Below are 24428 nucleotides of genomic sequence, written 5' to 3' on the forward strand. Positions count from 1 at the left end.
GACGATGCTCTAGGTCCTCGTAGAACCCGGTACAACTGCTGGGAGGGGTGCAGGGCGAGGTGGGAAAACGGCAAAACGGGAACAAACGGCGCATTCCAGTACACTTCAATCCACCTCAACCCAAGGTACCTTGATCTTAAGGTAGAGAGGTAAGGTAGGTGAAAGACCGCCGCCGGGGGAGGTGCACTGATGAAGCGCAGGGAGGTAAAGATAAGCTACACGAGGCTCCTTACGCACCATTCAGGTGTGACTTGGGCCTGCTCCATATGCTCCTGTTGGCTGCTGCTCATGGGCTGTTAATTCTCTGTGTGTACGAAGTATGTTTGTCCGTCGTCCGCCTTCCTACCTTAGTTCACGGCCTCACCGTCGTAGATGGAGGTTACCTGACCTTAGTTCCGTTCCGCAATCAAGGTGTCCGTACCCAAGATAGGGAGGGTTCCTTAGCACGCTGGGTACTTGAGCTTATGTCAACTTTTGCCGGCGGTACTGTCTGAGAAAACCTTCACCAAAAGTACCTCCTCGAAACAGCAACCACAACCAGAGCAACCACTATAGTCACCAGCACCTCCTTTTTCTGCATGTGCTTTTCTCTCCTCTGCCTCTCCCCTTCTCCTCTTGTCCGCACTTCATGCGCGTTCAAGAGCTTAAAAAAGTCGACACACCAACATCAGGGATCGGACACATACCTCGGTCCATCAGGCTCTAGACCGAGACATCTGTTTCTCTATCAACTTCTCCATCTGCCATCCACGAGATCACATATCTCATCATCTTCGGGCCCACCCATGTTTCCGCCGCACACCCGCCTGTGACGAGACTGCGACTGTCTGCACCGTCCCGGCTACGACCTGCAACCTGCGCCTGTTTTATTCCCGTCAAGCTGCTTGGACCGCACACACCCAGTCCCCCCAGCAAGTACTGGCGGCGCAGCTTGGCCACTGTATTCGTACAAGAGTGATCTGGACGGCATTACTGCGTATAGACAGTATCGGACACGGCCTTCAATAACCACGTTTCCGGCGACTGGCAGATGATATTCACGAGGCGCCATCTGAGCGACCTCGCCCTCACTGCGAGGCAACACTCACCGGGCACAGCTCGCCACCATAATCCATTACTTTGAGTGACGAACCGACTAGACATGCAGCAGTCGCCTTACAGTGTGTACGGAGTATTGAGCTCTCTAACACCTACTGTCCACAAATACACCCGAGTAGTAGGGCATTGGCGCATCGCACCGGGATTAAACCGCGAAAATAACCCCAGCAAGGATGCGGCCCCCACGTCCCCAGAAAATGGCGTTCTAGAACAAATTGGTGTGTGCCTTGGCTTGGTGAGTTGGTCCGTCTCTGGTTGTGTTCGCCCCTGGGAGTTGGGAACCGGCAACCATCCACCTGCCACACCCAAGCCCAGCCCTGGCCCAGCTTAATTGCCAGTTGCGCTACCCATCGATTGCCTGTTCTCTAATCCTGAATTGACAGATAGGAACCGGCCGAGTCCAACAACCATTCGTGCGGGTGTCGCAAGAGCTCCAAAACCATCCCTTGGCCACGGCTTGTTTACGGCTTGCGACAGACAGGCAGAAAGAGACGATGCTTACGGATACCTTAGCCCGACACGGAGGTCGACATGCTCGTGTCGGTGATTTGGGGGCTATGTATCCGTCGCACTGCCCTGAATGTGCTGTCTCAACTGCGTCTTCCGGTCAACCTTCCATCCCGAAGCAAGCCCGCCGGCCATCTTGTTGGGACGATTTCCGGCCGCCGTCTCGATTTGGTGTGCCTTACTTGGCTTTCTATACCCTGTATCCCAGTCTGCCAGGGCAATGACAAGGGACGATTATCCCCAGCAAAGTTACCATGGAGCTGTCTGGTGCCACAGCAATCCATCATTTCGGTCGCGTGCGAGCCGGCGCATCTCCCACTGGTCCAAACCTCGCGCTGGCCGAGACAATGTGCACCAAACTCCAGGGTATCAGTCATGGTTTTTCGACGTTTGAGGCGAACCGTTCACCGATAAGTCCTCGGTGTTCTCACCGCTCGCTACCTTGTCATCGGCCATGAGTCGATATGTCTGACAACTGGCGGGACTCTGGAGCGGCTTCCGGCGCAAGGTCCATCTTTGCGGAGGATCGAAAGTGTGTAGGTGACAAAGGGGAGAGAGGTGAGAAAATTGTTTGCAGCGAGCCCCATTCGCCCGCATTTTGGGCCTCTCTGCGAATGTTCAATCACCAGACTACATACGCAAAAAAAAAAGACTTGTCGTGGTAAGCGCTTTGCAGCCCCTTATTGCGCCTCGCTGCCCGAGTAGCTAAGACAAAAAGTCTGGGGAACCAATATCGGACCGGGCAGCTTGCTTTTCCCGACCTCGCGGTCCCGTTCCGTTCCCCAACTTCCCCTTGTCCCCGTGGTCTTCTGATCTCATTCAATGCGGGGGAGCATCCGAGAACCACGTCGTGTGACCAGGTGCCGCGACCTTGCGACACCACAGCTCCTCTCCAGAACAACAATACATGGAGCCATTGGCTAATCACTTGATGAAGAGTCCGAACACAACCGCCAGCCGCTGCTACTTTCGGGGGAGTGGAAACGCTGTTCCCGTCTCACTCACACGCGACACCATGGTGGAGGACGAAGATCACCTCTTTTGTCGCCTCATTTCCTCGTCTGGCAAGCCCATCCCATATTGGTCGTTTCGTGGGAAGACATTGACCCAGCCAAAGACGAACTTTTGCACCACCGAATGAGGTAAAAAATGACAACAGCCGAAGTTCCCTGACACCATTGTCAAATAGTAGCATTGCGCTACGTAACGCTAACGAAGTCGAATTTCGACACGCCCGCCTGATGCAGGCACAGCGTTGGGACACATAGTCTCTTTTCTCCGCCTTTTCCCGGCGGACGGATGATACGCGATGGCATGAAAGGCCAAGTCAACTACGTAGTCAGGCGGGCCCCTTTCAACGACGTGTAATTGAGTGGGACGATGGTTGAATTCACTGCGCCAATGACTACTCCCGAAGCCGCTCACCGACTGTAAAGCTAATACTTCACCGATGAGGGGGGTGAGCCATGAATCGTCAAGGCCCGCTTGGACTCTGGGGTATCGTCCGCCATGACGTTGTTTGGATTCCTTCTCGAAGCACTCGTCTGACAGGGGGGACGGACGGGGGTTTAGGGTGATGGAAATGTTACAATGCTATTGTGCGCAGCAATCTCTCTCGCAAGCGCGAGCCCCCGAAGGCCGTTGATGACGGACCGTTTTCTAGCGCGTCTGTCAAGAACGGCCTTCTCTTCATGGCCCATGGGGAAATCAAGGTTTCAGGCAGCTACAGATGTCTTTGCGTCTGGTTGGGAACTTTGGGCTCGGCTTCCTCAGTAGGGACTGAGTCCGCAACGTGACTTTTGTGCGTTCGGGATCGATCGACGCGCCACCGGCAAGTGTCTTCGGGAAGGGGGAGAGGCAAGGAGAAAGAGGAGCCGAACAAGTGCTTTGCATCCTCGGCTTCTCGAATGTCACTCGCCTCGTGGGAGATTCTTTTCCCAGATGGCTCTCTCCCGAAGCCCTCGCTCTCTGCCGAAGTTCTCGGACGGGTGTCAGCTGAGCAGTTGGGAGAGCGGAGAGGACTTGGGTCTTACGCTCTACGATCGAGGAGATGGAGGGCACCCCTTTGGAAGGAGGAAGGTGCACGCTCGACGTTGAGGTTACAGTTCCCATGGCCGAGGCATCGTGGTAGGAGGGTGTGAGCTCCAAACTCAGCTCTTCCGCTTGGACCTCGGAGGAAAGGAAGCAGAAGACTGACCAACGAGAACGGTGAGACTTGGACTGTTGGCTTTTTACCACAGACAACTGCCATCTAGGCAGTACTGCTAGAAACCAATTTCTTTGCTCTCTTGTTGCTCTTTTGGAATTCGAGTTTCAGGCAGGTTGGGAAGAGGGGGGGAACATTTTGACCAGATCACCAGGAATCGTCGAGATTGAACATCACGTCCGGCATCTGATTTCTTATTTCCAACTAGACAACAAGACCTAGGTAGCTGGTCTGGGCTTGGGCGGGGGTGCTATTGACTTGATTTCGAATATATCCCGTTGGCAATTCGACTCGGGGGTGTTTATCACAACACTCATCACAGCACGTCACATGGAACAAGACGCATCACCGCCTCTAGACACGGTCATTGTTGTAATAAGAAAACACACATCTCTGCATTCGAACCATACCCCGTAGTTATTGTTTGGTATCATAATAGACAAGAAAACTAATAAAAAGAAATCAAGTCCGCGGTGCTTGTACATATCCCATTCTCTTCCACCCTCGTTTCGTAGCCCTCCATTGTGGTGTGCGTGGTACTCCTCCTCCCCGTATCCCCCAAATCACGTTTTCTCATTGTTGGAAAACAGAAGTCGCTTCTCATAAAGCGGCGCTCTTCTCATGCACGTACAAATAACGAAAGAAGAGTAAAAGCTTGTTGTAAGTGTGTGTGTTGTGGTACGGAAGCAGCAGTTGGTTGACTCCTTTTCGCACATGCTCTATGCCAGAAGCCTCCTTCAAAACGCCCGCTCCCACTTGTGACTTTTGAATGTAAGAAAAATGAGTGAGGAAGCCAGTCCGCTTCTTGGGTAGACGAGCTGGCCCATTATTAAGTTAAAGTGAAAGGTGCTGAGCGACCAAACTTTCTTTGGGTGTCGTATGCCAAAACAGAGGAAAATTCACAAAAAGTTGAGAATGAGGGCTTTGTGTGATGGCCAGTGTAAGTAGTGTTGGGGAGGCCAGGTTAACAGCATACCCCAGACGACTAGTCATCAAGCTTGAACATCCGCCTGAGCGTGCCAAACTTCTTCTTCTTCTTGCCCGAGGGATCCAACTGGACGCTCCCTTGGTCTTCTTGGTACCCAGAGGTAAGTACCTGGTTGGTGCTCCGGCGCTTCATGAACGTCGGCCTGGATGCGTCCACAGGCTTGTTGTTATCAGCCGTCATGGGCCGCTTCTCGTCGTCAAAGTTCTCCTCGACGAGCGGCCAATTCTCCATGGGCAGCTTCTGGAGCTTCGACCCATTTGTGCCACGCAGAGCCGAGATTTCCGAGGCGCTGCGCTCGAGTTTTGTATCCATCCTAGCACCGCTCTCGGCGGCGGCGGGTCGAGAGATCTTCCCGGCATCGGAATCCTTTCTGCGCCGAAGGATAGAGAGGAAGCTGCCTCTGCGTTCGTGATTCGGTCTGGTGCTAACAGTAGGGGCTGTGGATGACTCCATAAGCCCTCCACGAGGAGATCCGGGAGGCGGCAAACCATGACCGTCCGATTGAGACTTCACCAGGCGGCCGCTAGCGCCAGAAACCTTTCTAGGAGATAATTTGGGCTTCTGCAAAACAGGTGGCGGTGGCGCCTCCTCGTCACTGCTGTCAGGCAGGTCCGGAGAATCTTCTGCCTTTTCGTCGTATCGCGGAGGAGGAACCTTCATTGCAGCCGCCGCAGCAGAGCTTGATGCGCGCATGCTCTTGGGCATGTTGTGCGGCGCGGGTGCAGGCGCTGTCTTTTCATCTTCGTCACTAGAGTCGACAAACCGGCTGCGGAATCCAGAGGGCCCAGCATCTTCTTCGTCGCTAGAGTCGCCAAAGCGGCTCTTTCCAGGTTTTCCAGTCACCTTCTTCGTAGATGACTTGCCGAAAGACGGCAAGCGCATGCGACGCGTGCTTCCGTCGCTCGAATCACTTCGCAACGTGCCTCGCATAGTTGTACGATTGCCCATGCTGATCGGTGGTTGAGACGGTGACGCAGGTGGGGACATTGACCGGAGGCTGAAGCGCGAGTTCCTACCGGCTGCGGCCTGCTCGACCTCTCCGTTAGATCGCATCGATTTTCGGAAGCCAAATCCTTCCTGCTTTGGTCGAGACCGTCGGAAACTGGTCTCGCTGGAATCGGACCCGCGTCGACGAGGTGTCGACTGCATTGCTGCCTGCATGGCTTTCGCCATCTCTACGCTGGACATGTTGCTCTCCATAGAAAGGTGCTTGGAGCGAACATCTCGACTGGCCAGTGTTGCCGAGTTTGCTCGTTGCTGGGGAGCTGGCCCTGATTGTGATGAGCCATTCTGTCTCATAGACTTTCTCATACCTCCAGCAGCCGCAGCTTGTGCCTGATGAGAGCTTTGAGGAGCTTGATTGTCCGATCGCATCGACTTTCGCATGCCAGAATTCGTGGCGGCGGACGGCTGAGTCGGTGCACCACGCATTGTCTTCTGAAGTCTGCCATTAACTGGCGCGGCTTCTTGACCCTGCCGTCCTCGCATAGTCTTCCGAATAGCGATTGGAGGCTCTGCTTCATCATCTTCGTCGGGGGCTCTCGTTCCAGGCTGAATTTGGTAAACGCGCTCGGGGTTGATAGAGGCCTGCTGTTGTTCAACTGGGTCGCTCTTGCGAACAGACTTCTTCCTCTTGGGTTTCACGGGCTGAGTGACCTCTTCGAGATCGCCTTCGACCCCAGCTTCCTCCAACGCCTCCTGCTCAAGTTGCTTTCGCTTATCGCTTGTCAGTCCTTTCCAGTAGAGCTTAGCCTTCTCCCACTCGTCCTCTGGTTGCTGCGAGCTGCTTGACGCTTGTGAAACCTCAGGCGCGTGGTGTGCTCCCGAGATGTCAGCGTCGCGAGCAGTCTCCTGATGCGAGTCTGCTAGAGCTTTCTGGTAGAGCTTCTGAGAGACCTTGTCAGAAACAGGTGATGCGACGACGGCGTCGAGAGACATGAATCCATCGCCGTCGATATCTGATAGGTCTTCGTATGCGTCACTGTAGATGCTATCGCCTTCGGACGCAGATTCGTCGGTGGGAACAGAGTGAGGAATAGCCTTTACGGGTGCCTTGACTGTGCCATTGGACACTGCAGTCGTTGTCGGCTGATCGTGCTTTGTCACATCTGTGCGAGGCACAGCGTGGGCATGCACGACGTTGTCTTCGCTGTCGTCATTTGGGAAGCCTCCCGGTACGTCAAAGTAACTTGGACCTGACTGGCTGGCCGGACCGTTGGTAACTGCCTCTCTGGGAGTCGGTGTCGGCTGGATAACGGAGATGGAAGGGACGAAGTCTTCTTGCCGTTCGGCGTGATTCTCATGAACAGGATCTGTCGAATATTGTGGCTGGTCGACCAATTCAGGATGGTCGGCAATGATCTCCTCCTTGACTTGAGCAGGAGGCAACGTTGGCGCGGGCTCCTGGATAACCTCTGAATCTTGGAAAACTTCCGTCTCGTCTTCGTCCTCAGAACTCGTGCTGCTGGGCGAATAATAGCCGCTCCCTTCCATCGACGTTACCACGGGCGGCAATGGCTCTCTGAATCTCGATATGTTTGCAGGGTTCCTAGCCGTCTGCTCTTGAAGATGGAGAATGGAGCCAACATTATGGTCGTTGGACTGACCAAGTGGGATCGACCGGTCTGGTGTGCGTTCCGGGGTATCTGGACCAGATGTCGTCGGCGATTCAGTGGGCCGGACAAGCGGCCGCTCCTCTTCACTGTCCCGCGGCATCTTCTCACGGACGCTGCCGAATGTCGGCAGTGCCGGTCGCGGCTGCATGACCTCGTCCTCATCGAGGGCAACCGCATCTTTCTTCCGGCTTCTACCCAGGTGATTGTACCAATGTCTCTTCGTGTTCTGAGGACTCAGAGGAAGAGGTGAATCCAGCTCAGGCTTTGCAGCAGATTGTCCTACGACCTTGGTGTTCTCATCGTCAAAGCTGACCCGTACGCTCTTTTTACGCGGCATCGGCGCCTCCACTGCGGTGGCCTCACTACCAAACCGGCTTGGCCCGGACGCTTCAGAGCCCTCGTCTGACGGCGAGGCACCACGAGATGGACTGACTGAGTGTTTCATGGCGGACTTTCGAGGAGAGACGGATCGCGGAGGAGGCTCGTGCCTGATGGCTAGTTGATCTGCGCCTAATGCAAAGCGGGCTGATCGTGCAGGACTGCTTGAGTGCGCACGTCCGTTCCTGATACTGCCATGCTGCTTAAGCTGTGGAGGGCTGGGTTGCCTTTGAGACGACATCTGTGCTGGAGCTTCGACAGCTGTGCTTTCGGATGACAGCGTTGGTTGCTTTGTAGGCGCGGAGGACCTCACGGGTACTGCATCAAGAACATCAGAAACATCGTGGCGCACTGCCGATTGCTCGGCTTCGGCCTCGTAGGAGTCCTCAAGGTCGTCCTCGGATTCCTCCTTCACCATAGAAGGCTTCCTTCCTAGTATGGGAGCGCCTTGGCGGGGTTCCGAATGCGGTAGAATCGTAGCGCCATCACTTTTACGTACATCCTGCACAGTCGGCTGCTCTACCTCGGGTTGGGCTGCCGATTGTGCGTAAGCTGGTTCAGATTCACGTTGAGAAGGCTGTTTGGTGGTTACGACAGGTGATGGAGACGGTTGCTGGTGCGTCGGTACAGTCTTCGGCGGCATAGTCCTCTCGACTTGAGAATGTTTTTGTTGTTCAGGTGCGCCGGTGGGAACCCGAACTTGCGGTTGTTGCTTCTGGGCTGGTGCCGATGCCGGTACGGGCGTGGGCGTGGGCGAAGACTCATCAGTTGGTACCGCAGTGCCTTGCGCTCTACCCATTGTACCTTTGGCCAAGTGGGAACCACTTCTAGACAATTCTTGCTGGTGTTTTGACTTCTTGACGGGTTTCTCAGCAGCATCCCGAACTTTCTGTTCGCTTACCAGCAGGTTCACCCTAGGAACCATCCTCCTTGAATTGGGGTCGTAAACGAGTGATTGGGTTTCCGACGCCGTAGTGTTGCGCGACGCTGCCGATTCTGTTCGGCGGGGTGAGACAAATCGCTGGCTACTTGTCATTGACATGCTCTCGACGGTTGGTGATGCCGGGGGCGATGCGCCTGGCACCCTCGGATATGAAAAGTTTATAGAAGAAGTTGGGCTTACAGCTCCCGGGCGAGATTCTGGAGAGGCGACGCGCATTTGGGCATCCGACGTTCTCACGTTGGCCAAGTTGCCCTCGTGCGCGGCCCCAAACCACGATCCGGCGCCATCTTGTTTCTTCTGACTCGCTACGCGGAACGGCTGCATCTGTAGACTCGTCGACCTCTTGTGGGAGGAGCTCTGGCTCGTGATGGATCGCACGTCGTCCGGGATGTTCGGGACCGGCGGCGCATCGGCAGCAGCAGCCACTGGTGTTCGGTGTGGTGAAGGCGAGCGGAAGGTGCGTTCGGTCATGGAGCTCTGGCTAGGCGATCGGTGCAGGTCCCGTTGAAAATCCTGGCTTCGCTGCGACGAGACGGATCGACTGCGCCTTTGTGTTCGCTTTGTCTGTACTTCGGCTACATTGATGGGCGTCGTAGGTCGTGATCGCAAAGCGGCGGCGGCGGCGGCAGATGACAGAGACGAGCTGGATGCGCGTCGCGCGAATGCTGAGGCAGCTGCAGTAGCAGCATTAGGGTTTGCGGTTGCGGCGGTCAATGGCTAGATGGCAACAGGATCAGTTGTGAACCACAGACTCCGAGCAGGAAGGTAGCGCAAGTCGCATGGGAGCAAATGCTCTTGGTGGTGGTGAAGAACAAACATGCAGCAAACCGGTGCGGTGAGAAAACTATAAAGCTGAAAAGCATCAGTCGGCACAATGACGACATACCTGATTGGCCTGACGGTGCCTTCGCGAACCTCCAAACATGTTTGCTTTGGGTTCGGGAATATCGATCAACGGCGCATGGCCTGAGATGGTTTTGTAGCAGGTTGCATGGAATTAAAGGTGTAGTAGGAGAAATACGAAAGCGCAGGAAGAAAAGTAAGTAAAAAGAAAAAGGTAGACAGAGGGACAAAGGCCACGGGTGTGGTGAGAGGGGGAAGGTAGCTTGGATGACTTTGGAGAGTTGGAGTTTGTCCTGGGGAGGCCGAGAGTGAGAGAGAGAGAGGGCGTAGGGTGGTGGTGTTGGTGGACGTCTGCGCCTTTGACTGGTGATGTTCCGGGGGGGGGGAGGAAAATGGGCGAGCTGGGGTGGGAGATGTGGTGGATTAGAGGGATGGACGTGGATGGGACGGGATGCGATGGGATGATGACGGAAGAGGTGAGTCGGATTCAGCCACGATGGGGTGGGAGGGGCCCCTGCTCTGTGCGCTGCTTTCATTTCACGTTTTTTCCCTCCCATTCCATTCTTGTCAGTACATTATCCACTCATTATTACCTATCCGTACAGAGGTACAGAGAGTAAGGTGAGGTACCTACGGATACAGAATGACAGCAAAATGCGACGCAGAGGCAGCGAGCGACCTGCACCTTTCCGCTGCTGGCTGGAGGCTTCTTCTTTCTGCTGGAATCACCCTTGTTTCGGCGCTGCCGCCTTTCTGCTTTGGGACGACGCCATGCCGGGTCTGGCCCAAGTGTCTCAAAGCAAGAGGGTGCCAATCCGACGGGCCCTGCTGCTAACAATCCAAATGCCCATGTCGAGCTGGCCTGGCGCTGGGCAGCAGCAATGCAGCGGGGTTGGGAGCTGTTGCTACCAACTTTGCTGGCAATTCCTTCGCTCGCGGTGCTTGCTATCTTACTGTACGGAGCACCTACCTACGTACCTAGTATTTACCGAGGGCGATCTACTGCGACGTTTTGTGACAGCTTCGATGACCTGGCGACCCTGTGTCTCACAGGCATTGGTCCACTTCCATCCAAGAAAAGACAAGGCTGAAGCAAAACTTCGGCCCAAGATGATGCTGCTCGGGGGTTGGATGCTCGGAAATCCCAACAATGCCGTCGTCATCAAAACACAGCTCACACAGCCAAAAAGTGTCTCGTCACCTGTATACCTATCATACCCAAGTACAGAGATATCGCGCCAGATACCACAATTACTTACCCAGTGTCGCAATGGGCTCAAGGAACACGCATTAATCTGGGACGCCTATCTGTTTCCATTGTCCCCCTGTCCAACCCCCGACGATCCATCCGTCGTATCTGAGAAGTCTACCCAGAAGTCTCACGTCTCTGAAGGTACAGGTCCTACCAAACGAACTAATCGAGTCTCGGCTGTTTTGGTGAGGCAGCCACAGCAGCCTACCGAGGAGCCGGTCTTCTTTGCGATCCAAAAGCCCTTTCCCAGTGTTCCGTGGATCCCATGAGGTATGGTCCTCATAGAGGCGGCTCAGCCAACAGCAGTAGAATACCACCAGCACCACTGCCGCCTGTGAATGTACATACCAAACTACACGAGCACACCCACCGACGGATACGTCAAAGTTCCAGAGTGCCGAACCTCATGTGGAGCAGTTGATCGACGTCCTCGCAGAACCTTGAGCCTGGGGGGGGCTTGCGTTGCGGTGCGGTGGGTGGAGGGGACAGGGTTGTTTCAGGCCTGGCCCGACTGACAGCAAAGCTTTTCCAGTCTGCTCTCCTGCGTAGGTACTCTGATCTGTTCTGTCCCTCCCGAGTCTCCGTGATCCACCACCCCTGGCCCATTTTATGATTTGGAACTCTCCGGCGCACTCCCGCCGACGGCTTGCGCGGAAACGGCTCTAGCGGATGGTGAGAAGCTTGATCTCAGATCTTGTCTATTCTCATTCTCCCTGTTTTACCTCGGACGAGCCGCCCTGATTGAGGCTTTGCGATCGTTAAACATGTTGTCAAATGTCGAAAGAGAAGATACTTTGATGACACCAATGTGATCCGGAGTGACTCTCCGAAGATGGGCGCCCCTCCAACGACCCCAATAACACCCACTACCGACAGCTCCATCACCCCCCAGAGAAAAAAAAAAAAGACACATCATCAGCCTCCAAGGTCTATGCATGCTCCCTCAAGCCGCAATGATCTGCCACGCAGGGGAAACGGCAAGAAACGAAAAAAGGGAAAACAGATATCCTCAACCGTCGACGCAGTCCTGGCTCCCAGAAGAGCCAAACATTCCCCAGGCGGATAGCGCGGTCAGAGACTCTACGGTAGCGTTGGAATCCGGTCTTTTGCGCTGCGACCTCCGCCGGCAGGCCAAGCTATTTCTGTTCTAATTCCTACCTCACGTCAAACAGTTCTAAATATGAAAGAGCCGATATATTGAATTCATCGTACAGATAGTTCCCCATGCTTCGAGTTTTCCATTTACTCACTTACCAACTCACCTCTCCTTGGCTCGTGAGAAGCAAACGCCGAGCTGCGACCCAAGCAACATGAGTGAGGCGGACTAGGAGCAGCTGGGAAACTCCGAATAATGACGGGGACATAGTATGAAGGAGCCGCTTAATAAGGCAATATTCTGCAATTAATGAGTCGTTAGCTTTAGGGTCGCGATGGAGGAGGCTAGACCTACCGCTAATACAACCTTAGTCAGTGCAGAGATCCGTGACGTCATACCTGGTGGGTGCATCGAGCTACGGGTCTTTCCAATGAACCTTGTGCCCGGGGCAGTGAAGGTCTATCAAAGATACCCTTAAACATCGTTCGGTAGGGAAAGTCACAAACAATAAGAGGAGATTCAGGTAAGAGTGGTCAATTCTGCTGGGGACGACTTGATGTAGTCTAAGGGTAAGGGGTATGTGTGTGTATCTTTGACAAGTAACCTTCACGAGGCGTTTGACAACCTCCCGTCTCCCTTTCCTGAGCCTCAAAAGTCTAGACCTGGCTGGACCAATATCCATCCTGACCCGCTGATTAAAGTTCCAAGCCTCCCTCGACAGCTTTCCAAACAGACAACACCACGAGCTTGATTCTTAGCTCGACGGTCTCTTAGAAGGCATGGGCAATGCTTGGTGCGTTCCATCATCGTGGCATAGAACTCGAACTCTCTGAGACGAGTATTGCCTTGTTTTTTTCTGGTATTTTCGGTTGTTAACTTCCATTGCTGAAAATGGTGGTCGCTAGTAATAAAAACATGTTGATGATGAGGGCGTATTCCAAAGGGTGGCTGAAAGGCGCCTTTGTCCAAACCCAAGTTGATGGGTCATGATGCTTCCAATATCATCAAGCAATGTCCAAGTAGGTTGGCGTTCCCTTCACTTGCCAGCCAACCGACCAATGATCAGCCTCCGATGCTGAGACCTGTGAGGCCAATGCTGTGCTGTTGTATTGATGCGATAACGGGTATAATGAAGTATGGGTAAGTGAAAGAGACCACGCGCGGTCACCAAAATCACAGTGCTGTGCACCCCAGGAAGCCCGCGAGTGGACCTCTTCAGTCAACTGCCTCGCCGGGGTCATCCACCTCATTCTGGTCTCCGCCGCAATCGCTGCAGGTTGTATGTGGGCAAGTACACTCTTGGTCTGGGTCGTCGCTGAGCAGCATCGGCGGGTCGTCCTGAGAGTATGTATCTTCAAAGTCTTCGTCGTTGTGATAGTTGCCATTCGGATAATCGTCAAGATAGTCATCGCCAGGACTGGAGTTGCTCTCATCAGGGTCCACAGGAGCACGAGCGCCTTGGTCCTCGGTGTGGTTGTGAGATGAAGTCGTCTTGGCGGGGGACTTGGCTTGCTTCCTGGCCTTCCTGCCCTTGGTTTTGGCCTTCTCCAAGAGTCGCTTCCGCTCTGACTCCTTCTCGCGGGCTTTCTTGTCCTTGATCTCGTATTGCCGGATCAAGGCATAAGGAGGCGAGCCAAATATTCTCTCGTACTCGCAAAATTCGCAAATCCACATATCCTCGAGCTTGGGTGGATTTTTGTAGTATTTCTCCTCGGCTTCCTGACGACGTGACTTGGCTGCGTTACGCAGTTCCTTCTCAGCAAGCTGACGGCGCTTCTTCTTTGACATGGGCCGGGGAGCCTTCTTGCCAGCAGGCGCAGGATCGCCTGAGCCAGTTTCCGTGCCGGCGGCATCTGGCGTAGTCTGTGTCGCCATCGAGGCGTGTCTGGGTTGTCTGGGGTATCCGGGGTGGGAGATCGCAGGATCAGTTCCGGGCCAGTGAGGCTTTGGAACTGGGGAGTCGCAAGTGAAGGTGAACTGAGTGGCAGTAGGGCTAGATTTGACGCTGGAGGATTGCTGATGGAGGAGGCTCACGTTTTCCTGACCCGGAGCTGAGTGGACCTTTTCTGCATTCGCAATGGCACTTGAAATGATGCCGGGATTTTCGTCTGTAGATGTAAGAATTAGCGGCGCATCCCAGAAACGCAGCGTTGCGACAAATGCGCAAAATAATGCGGATGCTGTGATCGCTGTGGGAAAGGTCGAGGTGAAGAAGCTGAGGAGCCGGTGTTTGTACTCAAGGGCGTGGATGCCTGCGTTTGAAATCAAAGGGTGCAGGAGCAACCTGCTGTGAGGTGCAGCGGCCGCTTTCCCTTTCATTCAACAGCAACCGCCCCATCCATCAAGCACTGCAGCATCCCATCAGGCTTCTCCCGCCTTTCCCATCTCATTTCTGTCTTGAACACACAGGGGATCAGATCTTCATACTTACTTGACGTTGCCCATTGAGGCGGCCGGATCTTGGCTCCCCTGCCCACCCAGTTGATTGTTGCGTCGGATAGAGCCCTAAGCGGACTTCTGCCATTCCTTGATCTTCCGAATCTGCCTCGTCCTGGTCCTGAGATGCCTTGATTGTTTCCAACGAAACTTCCAGCCCCGTAGTATGACGGTGGTATCGATCCAGCAAGGTCACCGTGGTCGTTTGACGGAGACATGACTGTTGATACACCTATAGAGTTGATATCACCCATGGAGTGTACACCAGATAGTGTCGAGTCTCCAGCAGTCGGAATCTTCCTCTTCTTCTTGTTGTTGGTGTTCTCGAACGATTCGTACCCATCTGCTGAGGATGTCGTCGAAGGAGGCGGTTGAGGACTGGGGTGCTTAGAGTGCTCCGGTTTCGGAGGCTTCGTTGAGACGCGGTTGAGTATCTCTGGATGTGAACGCCGAACCACTTTGCTGCTGCTCAGCGCCAATTCCTCCTCGTCACTCTCTCCAATCGCTGGGGTTCCTCGGGGTGCTCCTCCATACCCTCCATTACCTCGACTCGCACCGTTCAAGCCTCCTGCCTTGAAGGGCATCTCATCTCGCACGATATTTGGGTAGTAGAACAGAGGACTACTGTTGTGGTTCGCAGGGGGGTACTCGATGGAGTCTGCCACCTCGGGAGAGAGGCGTTCCCTCAAGCGACGCTTCGGCAAGGGACGAATCGGCCTCTGGGGGAATAGAGAGGAGACGCTTTCGGGAGACATTGTTCGATTATGACCTGCTTCCGCATAAGAACCATCGAGGTTAGCAAGCTTCTCGGTCGAATGGTAAAGCCTTAGGCCGGTGAGTTTTAAAGGCGCATGACCTGTGCAGTCGGCCGCCACAGCCAGCTCCAGAGTCTCGAGCGCCGGCGAGGCAGCGCCTGACATTCGCCGGAGGGCTATAGTGGCAGCATCCTTCGAAAGCAGTGGTCGAGAAGGTGGGTATGGCAAGGTGGTGGCGGGAGTTGAACTTGGAGAAGAGCGACGCATACCCATAACACCTCATGCTACAAGCCATGCAAGGCAGGCCAACGCGGACAGGGCGATTCACGTTACGAAGCTTGAGGCTGCTAGCAGTGCGACGGGGGGGCTCGTATTGGTGTTGCTTGAAGCAAAAAAAAGGCTCTCGTTCGGTGGTGGGTTGGGAGGTTCGAGAGGAGGGGGTATGGATCCGTATTAAATGCGGGAGGAGCTCGTAACCCTTGAATCCTGAGTTTGCCCAACCATCAGCGTATGTCGGCAATAGAGAGCTGGCCCAACGACAAGCCAGACAAACATATGCTACACGTTCAACCAGGTCCGATCGATAGTTCCCTCCTACCCTTGAAGGAATCAAGGGAGCGCTGCGCAAAGAGGCTCAGGTAAGGTACGAGCGGACCTTTACTTGTTCGCCAGAAGAGGGGAGCGGGCATACCAACTCGGTCCACCAGAATTCGGCCGGGTTTGCTCCGTGTTCGACTTTGGGCACCCAATAGCTAGAATAAGCAGAGTGTGCAGTCAGGCGCAAGACGCTGTTCAGATAAAATGCAAAGGCGACTGCTAGGTTGCTCGAGCTCTGAATGAAGTGTGGGAAAGTCAGCGTTGGTACCGAATTCCCCAGCTTTGATTGCTAATGACAGCATTTGATAATGTCTGGTGTGTGATTAGGAGACGTAGGTCAACGAGGGCCGGTCGAAACGCATTAGATAAGCAAGCCAGGGCTCCGCTGCGGATGGACTGGCCGGGGTGGGAGGTTGGGGCGGGCCTTTTTGGGGGGGGGGGGGGGGTTTACCTGACGGATCCAGAACCCAAAGCTCGAGGCGGACAGGCGAGAGAAAGTGACGAGTGAGCACGGAAGGGTTTAAAGTGATTGAGGTTGAAGTGGAAAGAGAAGGGATGCACACACACTGTGTGCTGTGCATAAAAGTGACTCGCCGCAGAATGCAGAATGGAGAGACAGCGGGAGAGCGGGTGGTAAATTGGGCTTCTAGATTAGACGAGCACCGTTGGCAGGGGAAAATCATGGACTGTAGCTTTGGGCGGGGGACTGTGCTTGGGGAATTGCTGTCGGGTGTACTCTGTAAGGTACCTTAGGTAGGTGGGTTCGGAAGAAAATCCCTGATGCTGCTCAGTTGGCTGGTCTCAGGTACTCCGATTTTCTGCCTTTTTGGAGGGCAATTTGTGGGAGAAGCACAGTGCCGCCCAAAGTCGCTAGTACACAGGCTGTCATCGCCATGGTTTTTCCGACGGCAGCACAGCACAACCTGAAGACGCACAACATAATTCCCATCCATCCCACCTCCGCTGCCCGAGGTCCCTTCCTCTCTCTTCTGTTTTGTGCAGGGACTTATGCAGCACAATCACTTGTGTAGCCATTGGTAGACGGCAGCCCATTGGCAGCACCTGGCCCCAGCCCCGCAAAGCTGCTCTTTTCCCTGGGTGCGTTACTCGGAGGGCACCTCAGTGGCAGTGGCAGCTCCTGCACGCCAGAGCCAAAGAGGCTGCCGCACCACACTTTACAAGCCCGAAAGAAGTGTGGTGCTGCTGCTCTGTCGCCTGTCGGTTTCCTTCACCCAGAGAACCATTCTCCCAGGGCGCACTCTTTCTCTGACCTTTTCCACCTCCCCACGTCGGCTCCTCTCTCTCCTCTTCTTCACTCTACCGACCCGTCACGACATGAATCTACCTTGTCCTCGATTGTCAGATATGCGAACTGTTCGATCCCCTCAAAAGCATTGCTCGAGTACCCGAATCCTCCCTTCTCACTAGCCCGAACTGCGAGTCGCGCCCATCCATTTCTTGCTACCTACTCTCTCTCTCTCTCTCGCTCGCACGATTGCCCTCCCACTACAACCACAACAACCCACCCGACCTGCTCTCTGCCCACTCTCGTTACCTTACCTTACCAATCTTCCCCCTCGCCCCGACATTCCAATTCTACTCTCTGCCTTCTGGCTTCAACTCTTGCGACTGCGACATTCTGTACTGCGTCACTCACACGCCGCCGCCGCCGACTCTTCCTCCCCTCCTCCTCGCTCTTCCGAACTCTTCCTCCACCCTCCTCCTCTCTCTCCGCCGTCTCCTTACGCTGCCTCAATGGCACCACCCTCCCCTCGACGTTCTTCACGAGCCCGAGGCAACACAGTCTCTCAATCACAGCAATCCTCGACAACTTCAAGTCTTTCGAGTCGCGGCGAACGAACCACCAGATCCCTCAACAAGACCTCTTCCGCCAAGTCCACCCCGAGCGCCTCGCTCTCTTCGGAGCCACCCGAAGACCTGGAGGACGCCCTCCCCTCACGGCGCCGAACCCGCGCGCAAGAAGACGCTCGCGACAAGCCTCGTGTCGACCCCTACGATATGGCCACCGGCAGCGACGACGTCCAAGAGGACGACGAGTCCGTACGCTGCGTATGTGGTTTCGACGAATACCCGGGACCTCCGCCCTTTGAAGAGGACTCCAAGCACGGGAAACACAACCCAGAGGCCGACTTCTTCGCTAGCATCGAGTTGTCAGATGAGGTCTCTGGTCTCTTCGTCCAGTGCGACGTCTGCAAAGTCTGGCAGCATGGTGCTTGTGTCGGCATTTTTACCGAGGAGAGCTCTCCCGATGAGTACTTTTGCGAAAAGTGTCGCAGGGATTTGCACAAGATCCACGCAGCAGCCAACGGGTAAGCAATCCACCTTCCATCCAGAAGCTCTCGGTGACTTGTTCGCCCACAAATCCGCCATTGGCTGGAAAGCGTCGGTCGGCGGCGAGGTCACTGGAAGACTTGTACTCGGATGCGGCGAGGCTCAATCAACAACACCTCTTATTACCTTAATAATGCTGACTTTTCTTCTCTCAGACAACGGTACTCGAACTACTTGCCTCTCAATCGTCCGTCGCGCGCAACATCCCGAGCCGCATCCTTAGTCAAGGATGGCACCAGATCGCCGAAAGAATCAGGCAGGAACGGGGGCCGCGCTTCTTCTGCTACCCAGGCCTCGAAGCGGAGGTCAACAATGAACAGCCGGGATGCCGCATACGATGAGGATGAACAATTGCGGCGGGCCATCGAGGCCAGCAAAGAAGAAACCATTTCGGAGCCCACGGAGACTACGTCGAGACGAACGAAGCGAGGTCGCAGTGACAGTCTTGAGTGAGTCTTTAATCTTTCACTACGCTGACTCCCGCTAACAGTCCCAGGAACTCGGCAAGCTTGAAGAGACAGCGAACCAGTTCGCCATCAATGTCGCCGCCCCCAGAGAAGACCGAAGCCATCGAGGATGAAACAGACGAAGAAAATACTGGTAGAAATGGCCAATCGAAGAAGCCTCGCGGCACACGGACGCAACGTGAAAAGTCGGATCGAGAAGAGCGCGATCGCCAGCGAGCGGAAGCAGCCAATCGACGGAAGGGTCGTGCAGATCGTAGGAGAGCTGAGGGTACGACTCCTGTAAATCCGGGTAAGGAATCTGAAGCTCACGTGGGCGCAGAATCGGATCCGTCAGAAGAGGTCCCCCTCGCGACAGCTCGGCCTGCTGTCAAACCAACCACCGAGCCTGTGGTGCCTGTCGAGGCGCCCCCGTCCTCTGCCCCGACCCCGGATACTCCGCCTGCGAATCAGGCACCGGTCGGGAGCTCACACAAGAAGACCAGTCGTAACAACCAGAAGAGGGGCAAGGGTCGAAATCAATACACAAAAGACCGCGACGATAACGAAGACACACCAGCAAGGTCAATGTCTAGAGACATCGGCCGGAATCATGACGACCATACTGGCGCTGGTACCAGCAAACAGTCCCATTCCGACCACCCTAAGCACACCCGGACAAAAGCAAATAGTGCGCACAGCAAAGTATCGATGAACGACATGAAGCGCAGAGTTTCGGCGTTCCTCGACTTCATTTCCAAAACACAAGTGGAATTGGCTGGCGAAGCACTACCGGGATCAAGGAGTAGCCAGAATAGCTCTCAACAACAAAGTCCTCGCGCAACGGCTGCGCCAGATGCGCCCAAGATTAGCGTCAACGGCGACTCCGCAGTAGCAAAGAATTCACCAATCGGCACTGCGGCAACAGACGGGAATGGGCCGGAGTCGAAAGATTTTAAAGCATTGAATTGCGTGGAAATGATGGATGCCCTCACGCGAGACCTGCTGCGATGGCAGAATCAATATGCGTCATGAGCTGGCCTAGATTGGCCGTAGCTGCCCTCTATATAAGCGAAGAGTCGCTCACTTGAAGCCGAATGGTTGCTTTCGTTTCGGAGTACGATACTAAGAGTCTGCCCTCGACGGCATTTGGCGGCTCTGTACGGTTTGATGTTTCGTGGCGTTTGGTCTGTTTTGGGGTGTTGAAAATGATATTCGAACAAAAGACTGGAAGGCAGTTCAATCACAAGTCATTGCTCATGTACGCACTGGCTGTGTGGTTCTACTGTCAGTTGATACTGTCAGGTTCGAGGAGAGTTGTCGGATACCCGGACACTTGCGAGTCTCCAAGATTGCGGTCGACGTTGTTAGTGATGCACTCAAGTTCGGTTGAGTTTGCTTTTTCATCTCGAGTATTTTCCAATCCGATCTACTCGGTTTTTATTGTCTTGAAGGATAAGGTGTACAAAATTTGCTCTCATACGAGGCAACGTCTTTACTTTACATGTATTTTGATACAGAGTGTTGGGGTATCTTTCTATAATTCTCACACGGGACAATTCTACTACTCCTTTTTGTGCCCCTCAAACCGCTTTGCTCTTGTTCATTGCCCGCTCTTTCCTCGCCTCCTTTTCCTTTCTCCGCGCCTGATTCATGCTGAGCGGGCCCTGCCCTTCTCTCGCCAGCTCCTTGTCTTTGAAGGCCTCGTCGGTGATGTCGTCAAGCACAAACTTGCCCAGGTTCCCGACCCTCCACTGCTTGACGATCCAGTCGGCCGCGCTGTCGGCGTTGGCCTCCCCTCCGCTCTTGAGCTTGCCCGTCCTACGAGCGACGCCCGTAAGGAACTCGTTGACCTCGTTCGTGGGCTCCGAGTACCTGGCGTAGGCGCCCGGGTCGACGAGGTTGAGGCGGTAGAGGAGGTAGTCGGCGAGGATCTCCATGGGGATGCGGTCGTCTTTCACGGAGCCGGCGAGCGCGAGCTTGACCATGCTCTCGGCCTCGGAGACGAAGGGCATGAAGACGCCGGGCGTGTCGAGGACGAAGACGCCTTCGCCTAGGCCCATGGTGTCGTTGCTGTCGCCGGCGCTGCTGGTCTCGGAGTCGAGGATGCGCACGGGGGAGGAGAGCTTGCGCGTCACGCCTGGTTGTGCGCCAACTTTTGCGACGGATTGTTTCTTGTGCATGCCGTGGACGCGGAGCTTGTTGAGGAGGGTGCTTTTGCCTACGTTGGGCATGCCGACGACGAGGGCGCGCATGCCGGTTAGGCTGTCGACTGAGCGGGCGACACTGCGGATCTCGGAGAGGAGTTGTTTAGTCGTGGCGGGGTCGTCTTTGCGCCAGAAGACGACGCGCTGCCGGGTCGTGGAGGTGCCGCCGCCGCCGCCGGTGACGGAGCGACCGGTGCCGTTGTGGAAGCGGCGGAGGGCTTGTTCTACCGAGGCGGGACTGTCAGCGCCGAGGTCGCGGTGGGTGTAGACGACGATGCGCTCGCGGCCGGCGATGGCGCGGTCGAGGACGGGGTTCCAGCTGGTCAGGGGCACGCGGTAGTCGCGGCACTCGAGGACGAGGCCGACGTCGGAGAGGCGGGAGGAGATTTCGCGGAGGGCGGCGTGGTGGTGGCCTAGGTAGTAGGAGCGGGGGATGGATTCGGAGACGTCGAAGCGGAGGCGGGGCGCGAAGGCGGCGGTGGTGGCCGTGGTTGCGCTCCGGCGCGCGGCGGTCGGGAGCAGCATCGCCGGGGTTGTGGGGGGTTGGGATGGGGACGGGGGTTTTTGGGGGGGGATTTGGGCACCCTTGCGCTAAGGATCCGTTCCTTGCGATCACCTTTTCATCGTTGGGGGAGAGCAATTGAATTCCTTGGAAGAAGCGCTCGGTGATGGGAATGGGGGGCTGACGCTTGCAGGTGGTTGAAGCTGATAACTTCGGAGCAATGAAGGTTGGTTCGTGTCGAAATTTCTTCAGCCTGGCGCCGATTGTCCGATAGCCTCGCAGCTGTCGCATCTTCTGATTGGCTATGGCTGCTGATGACCCCTGGAAAGGGAGGAGGGGCAACCTACTGGCCCCGACGCCGACGAGCCATGACGTCAGCCTCGAGAGCTAGGTATCCCAGCTTGGACCGTGCGCACTACGTACCCTTGGCTGTCAGTGGGGTTATGGTCTGCCAAGACTGGCCAATGAGCACGTGGGGAACGGTGGGATGTCGATTTGTCGAAACGGGGCCCGAACCTTCTCTTTTCTAAGAAGCCCTGGTAACGGTGCTTGGGAAAACTTGTTCGAGTCAAGGGAATCCATGGACCTTGGGCTGCAAGATGGAGTTCGTTGGGATGAGCAAAGGTTTGCATTAGCGGTATTTTGTAGCGTTTTGAGTTCTTTACGCCTCTGCCGTTTAACCGTTCTGGCTTTTGTCGAGTGTTTCTTGTCTATTTTCAGTACGAATCTTGGGTTCTCATCTATTTCTGGGCTTGCAAGATCATGTATATGACTACTTCTGTATTGTGAAGAACCGTCTAAGAGACCTGTTCTTACTGTCATCACACTGGGCATTCATCTCTTGTGTATCCAAGGACTTCGCACAGGCTCGTTCTGTGTTGATAGTCGTGAAAGCCTCCTCCCACATGCCTCCAAATCTCACGCCCGCGGGGCCAGACAATGACCGCGGACCACCTTCTGCCACATCACCTAGACACCAGGACGATGTCATAACACCGGTCCGCGAATCGCACGGCCTCATGAGCGAGAAGGTGGAAAGGAGGTCTACTGAGAAGGCAGAAGATCGGGAGGAAGTTTCGGGCCACGATACGGGCTCGGATGGGCGCCGAAGTGGAAGACGCAGCAGCGACAATGACACCAGCAATAGGAACAACCACAGATGGCGTGGCTACGTCAAGAGAGATGGCAAGTTGAGGCCATTCAGGCTGCTGAAGGAGGACTTTGGCAACTTCAGATTGAGGTACCTCTCTGACTGGACCGTGTTCAATCAGCTTGTCCTGGCGAGCGCGGTATACGTCTTCTTCACCAATATCTTGCCTGGCATCACCTTTGCGAGCGACTTGTATGTTTTGACCGGGGAGTCGTGGGGCACGATCGAGGTGGTGTTTAGTACTGGGCTTTGCGGCATCATCTTTGCCTTGTGAGTTGTCTTGCTCGCCTGAGAGATTCATTACCCCGAGACATCATCATCTAACACATTTTCCCACAGGTTCTCGGCTCAACCACTGACGATTCTTGGTGTTACGGGGCCGTTCTCAGTGTTGGCAGAGAACATTTACACACTGTGCGAGAATTCATTCAAGGTAAATCATCTTTCAGAAGAATTGAACATCACCAGTAAACTAATTACGGACAGATCCCCTTCCTACCTTTCATGGCCTGGTCCCTGATCCATTCGGGCTGGATGCACTTCCTCTTGGCCATCTTCAACGCCCACGATTACACCATGCAATACGTCACCGACTTCAGCGCCGACATCTTCTCCCTCCTCAACAGCGTGATCTACTTCCACAAGGCCATCAGGGAGCTCCAGCGAACCAAAGCAGCCGTCTCGCTCGCCGCCTTCCTCTACTCCATCATCGGCGCCGCGGGCACCTGCCTACTCGCCATCGCCCTGTCAACGGCCGTGTCGTGGAAGCCGCTATTCCACCGGTACATCCGCATGGGCCTGACCGAGTATGCCGCCGCCATCTCCATCGTCTTCTTCATCGGCATGCCGTACGTCGGCGACCTGGCGACGCTTGACCACAACAGGCTCGAGGTCTCAAAGTCGTTCCGGCCGTCGTCCCCGAGCCGCGAGTACTTTTTCGTCGAGTTCTGGAAATTACCCATCGGCTGGATCTTCATCGCCATCATTCCCGGCATCATCATCACCGTCCTCTTCTACTTTGACCACGAGATTAGCAGCATCATCTGCACGGCCAAGAGGTACGGCACACAGAAGCCCGGCGGGTACGCGTGGGACGTCATGCTCCTGGGCATCACGACAATCATGTGCGGTATCCTCGGCATCCCGCCCGCCAACGGCCTCCTCCCGCAGGCGCCGCTCCACTCTGAGTCGCTCATGTACACCGTCTACGAGGACCCGCCGCCCGTCGACGAAGAAGCCGAGGAGGAAGGGCCCGGCGAGGGACCCCCCGCGAAACCCGTCCAGCGCGTCCACGAGCAGCGGTACTCGGCCTTCCTTCAGGCGGCGGGTATCCTGCTCTTCGTCTCGCCGCCGTTCCAGCACGTGCTGGGTTTCACGCCGACCTCGGTCCTTGCGGGGCTCTTCATGTTCATGGGCTTCCAGTCACTGTCTGTGAACCCGATCCTGACGAGGATCTGGCACCTTCTGACGCCCATTTCGGAGCTGCCTGCCTTACCTCACGGCGCTAGTTGGATGGGGATTCATTGCTACACGATCGCGCAGATCGTGCTCACGGGTATTGTCTTTGGCGTCACGTTGACTGTTGCCGCGCCCGGATTTCCCATCATTATTATCATTCTGGTGCCTGTGCGGTTGTTCTTTATGAATAAGATTTGGAGCCGGCAGACGTTACGGTACGTTGATGGATGGGCGACCCGGGAGGGCAAGCCGGAGGATGATGAGAGTGATCGACGCCGGGAGGGTTTGGTTGCGTCGAGTGAGACATCTAGACGGGTTCCTGATGAAGAAAGGGGGCCCAAGACGGGGTGAGGGTTGGATTTAGTTCCTGGTGGTAGGTTAGCGCCAATGGTGTACTTTACAACTGTCCCGCTCTCCGTTCATTTTGGTACCGTTGTCTTGTTCTTGTGTCGTATTGTGACATGAACGAAACCCCAAAACTTTGTATACAAGCCAAATCTGTATGAACAGGTGGGGTTTCTTCTAATGGACAGCTACCCCCCACGCCAACATCCAGTGACCCCTCAAGCCACGTACCAATCCGACAACTTCCAGTCCTCTCA

The 24428-nt window shown here is 55.2% G+C and overlaps 5 protein-coding genes across 5 annotated transcripts; 2 read left to right on the forward strand and 3 right to left on the reverse strand.

Annotated features, from left to right (window-relative positions):
* Positions 1-4220: 4220 nt before the first annotated feature.
* HER10_EVM0002284 (uncharacterized protein) lies at positions 4221-9985 on the reverse strand. Its single transcript, XM_035482888.1, has 3 exons — positions 9622-9985; positions 8916-9452; positions 4221-8813 (listed from the first exon to the last, which is right to left on the reverse strand). The coding sequence occupies exons 1-3, from the start codon at positions 9658-9660 to the stop codon at positions 4797-4799; spliced, it is 4593 nt and encodes a 1530-aa protein (XP_035332261.1). The 5' UTR covers positions 9661-9985; the 3' UTR covers positions 4221-4796.
* Positions 9986-12468: 2483 nt separating this feature from the next.
* HER10_EVM0011513 (uncharacterized protein) lies at positions 12469-16021 on the reverse strand. The gene is made up of 2 exons (XM_035483148.1): positions 14358-16021; positions 12469-14034 (listed from the first exon to the last, which is right to left on the reverse strand). The coding sequence occupies exons 1-2, from the start codon at positions 15388-15390 to the stop codon at positions 13142-13144; spliced, it is 1926 nt and encodes a 641-aa protein (XP_035333390.1). The 5' UTR covers positions 15391-16021; the 3' UTR covers positions 12469-13141.
* A 949-nt stretch (positions 16022-16970) lies between these two features.
* Positions 16971-21522, forward strand: HER10_EVM0010411 (PHD-finger domain-containing protein). The gene is made up of 4 exons (XM_035479871.1): positions 16971-18044; positions 18222-18515; positions 18563-18801; positions 18853-21522. Exons 1-4 carry the CDS (start codon positions 17470-17472, stop codon positions 19542-19544), a joined length of 1800 nt encoding a protein of 599 aa, XP_035333243.1. The 5' UTR covers positions 16971-17469; the 3' UTR covers positions 19545-21522.
* On the reverse strand, positions 20093-21958 carry HER10_EVM0003216 (uncharacterized protein; the record flags this gene model as incomplete). The annotated part of the gene is made up of 3 exons (XM_035472900.1): positions 20093-20838; positions 20887-21212; positions 21942-21958. 3 exons carry the CDS (start codon positions 21956-21958, stop codon positions 20093-20095), a joined length of 1089 nt encoding a protein of 362 aa, XP_035332373.1.
* On the forward strand, positions 21528-24177 carry HER10_EVM0011627 (uncharacterized protein; the record flags this gene model as incomplete). The annotated part of the gene is made up of 3 exons (XM_035481055.1): positions 21528-22638; positions 22708-22801; positions 22855-24177. The coding sequence occupies exons 1-3, from the start codon at positions 22124-22126 to the stop codon at positions 24175-24177; spliced, it is 1932 nt and encodes a 643-aa protein (XP_035333406.1). The 5' UTR covers positions 21528-22123.
* Positions 24178-24428: the final 251 nt, after the last annotated feature.

The sequence above is a fragment of the Colletotrichum scovillei genome, assembly GCF_011075155.1.
Source record: "Colletotrichum scovillei strain TJNH1 chromosome Unknown Contig00006, whole genome shotgun sequence".
Lineage (NCBI taxonomy): Eukaryota > Fungi > Ascomycota > Sordariomycetes > Glomerellales > Glomerellaceae > Colletotrichum > Colletotrichum scovillei.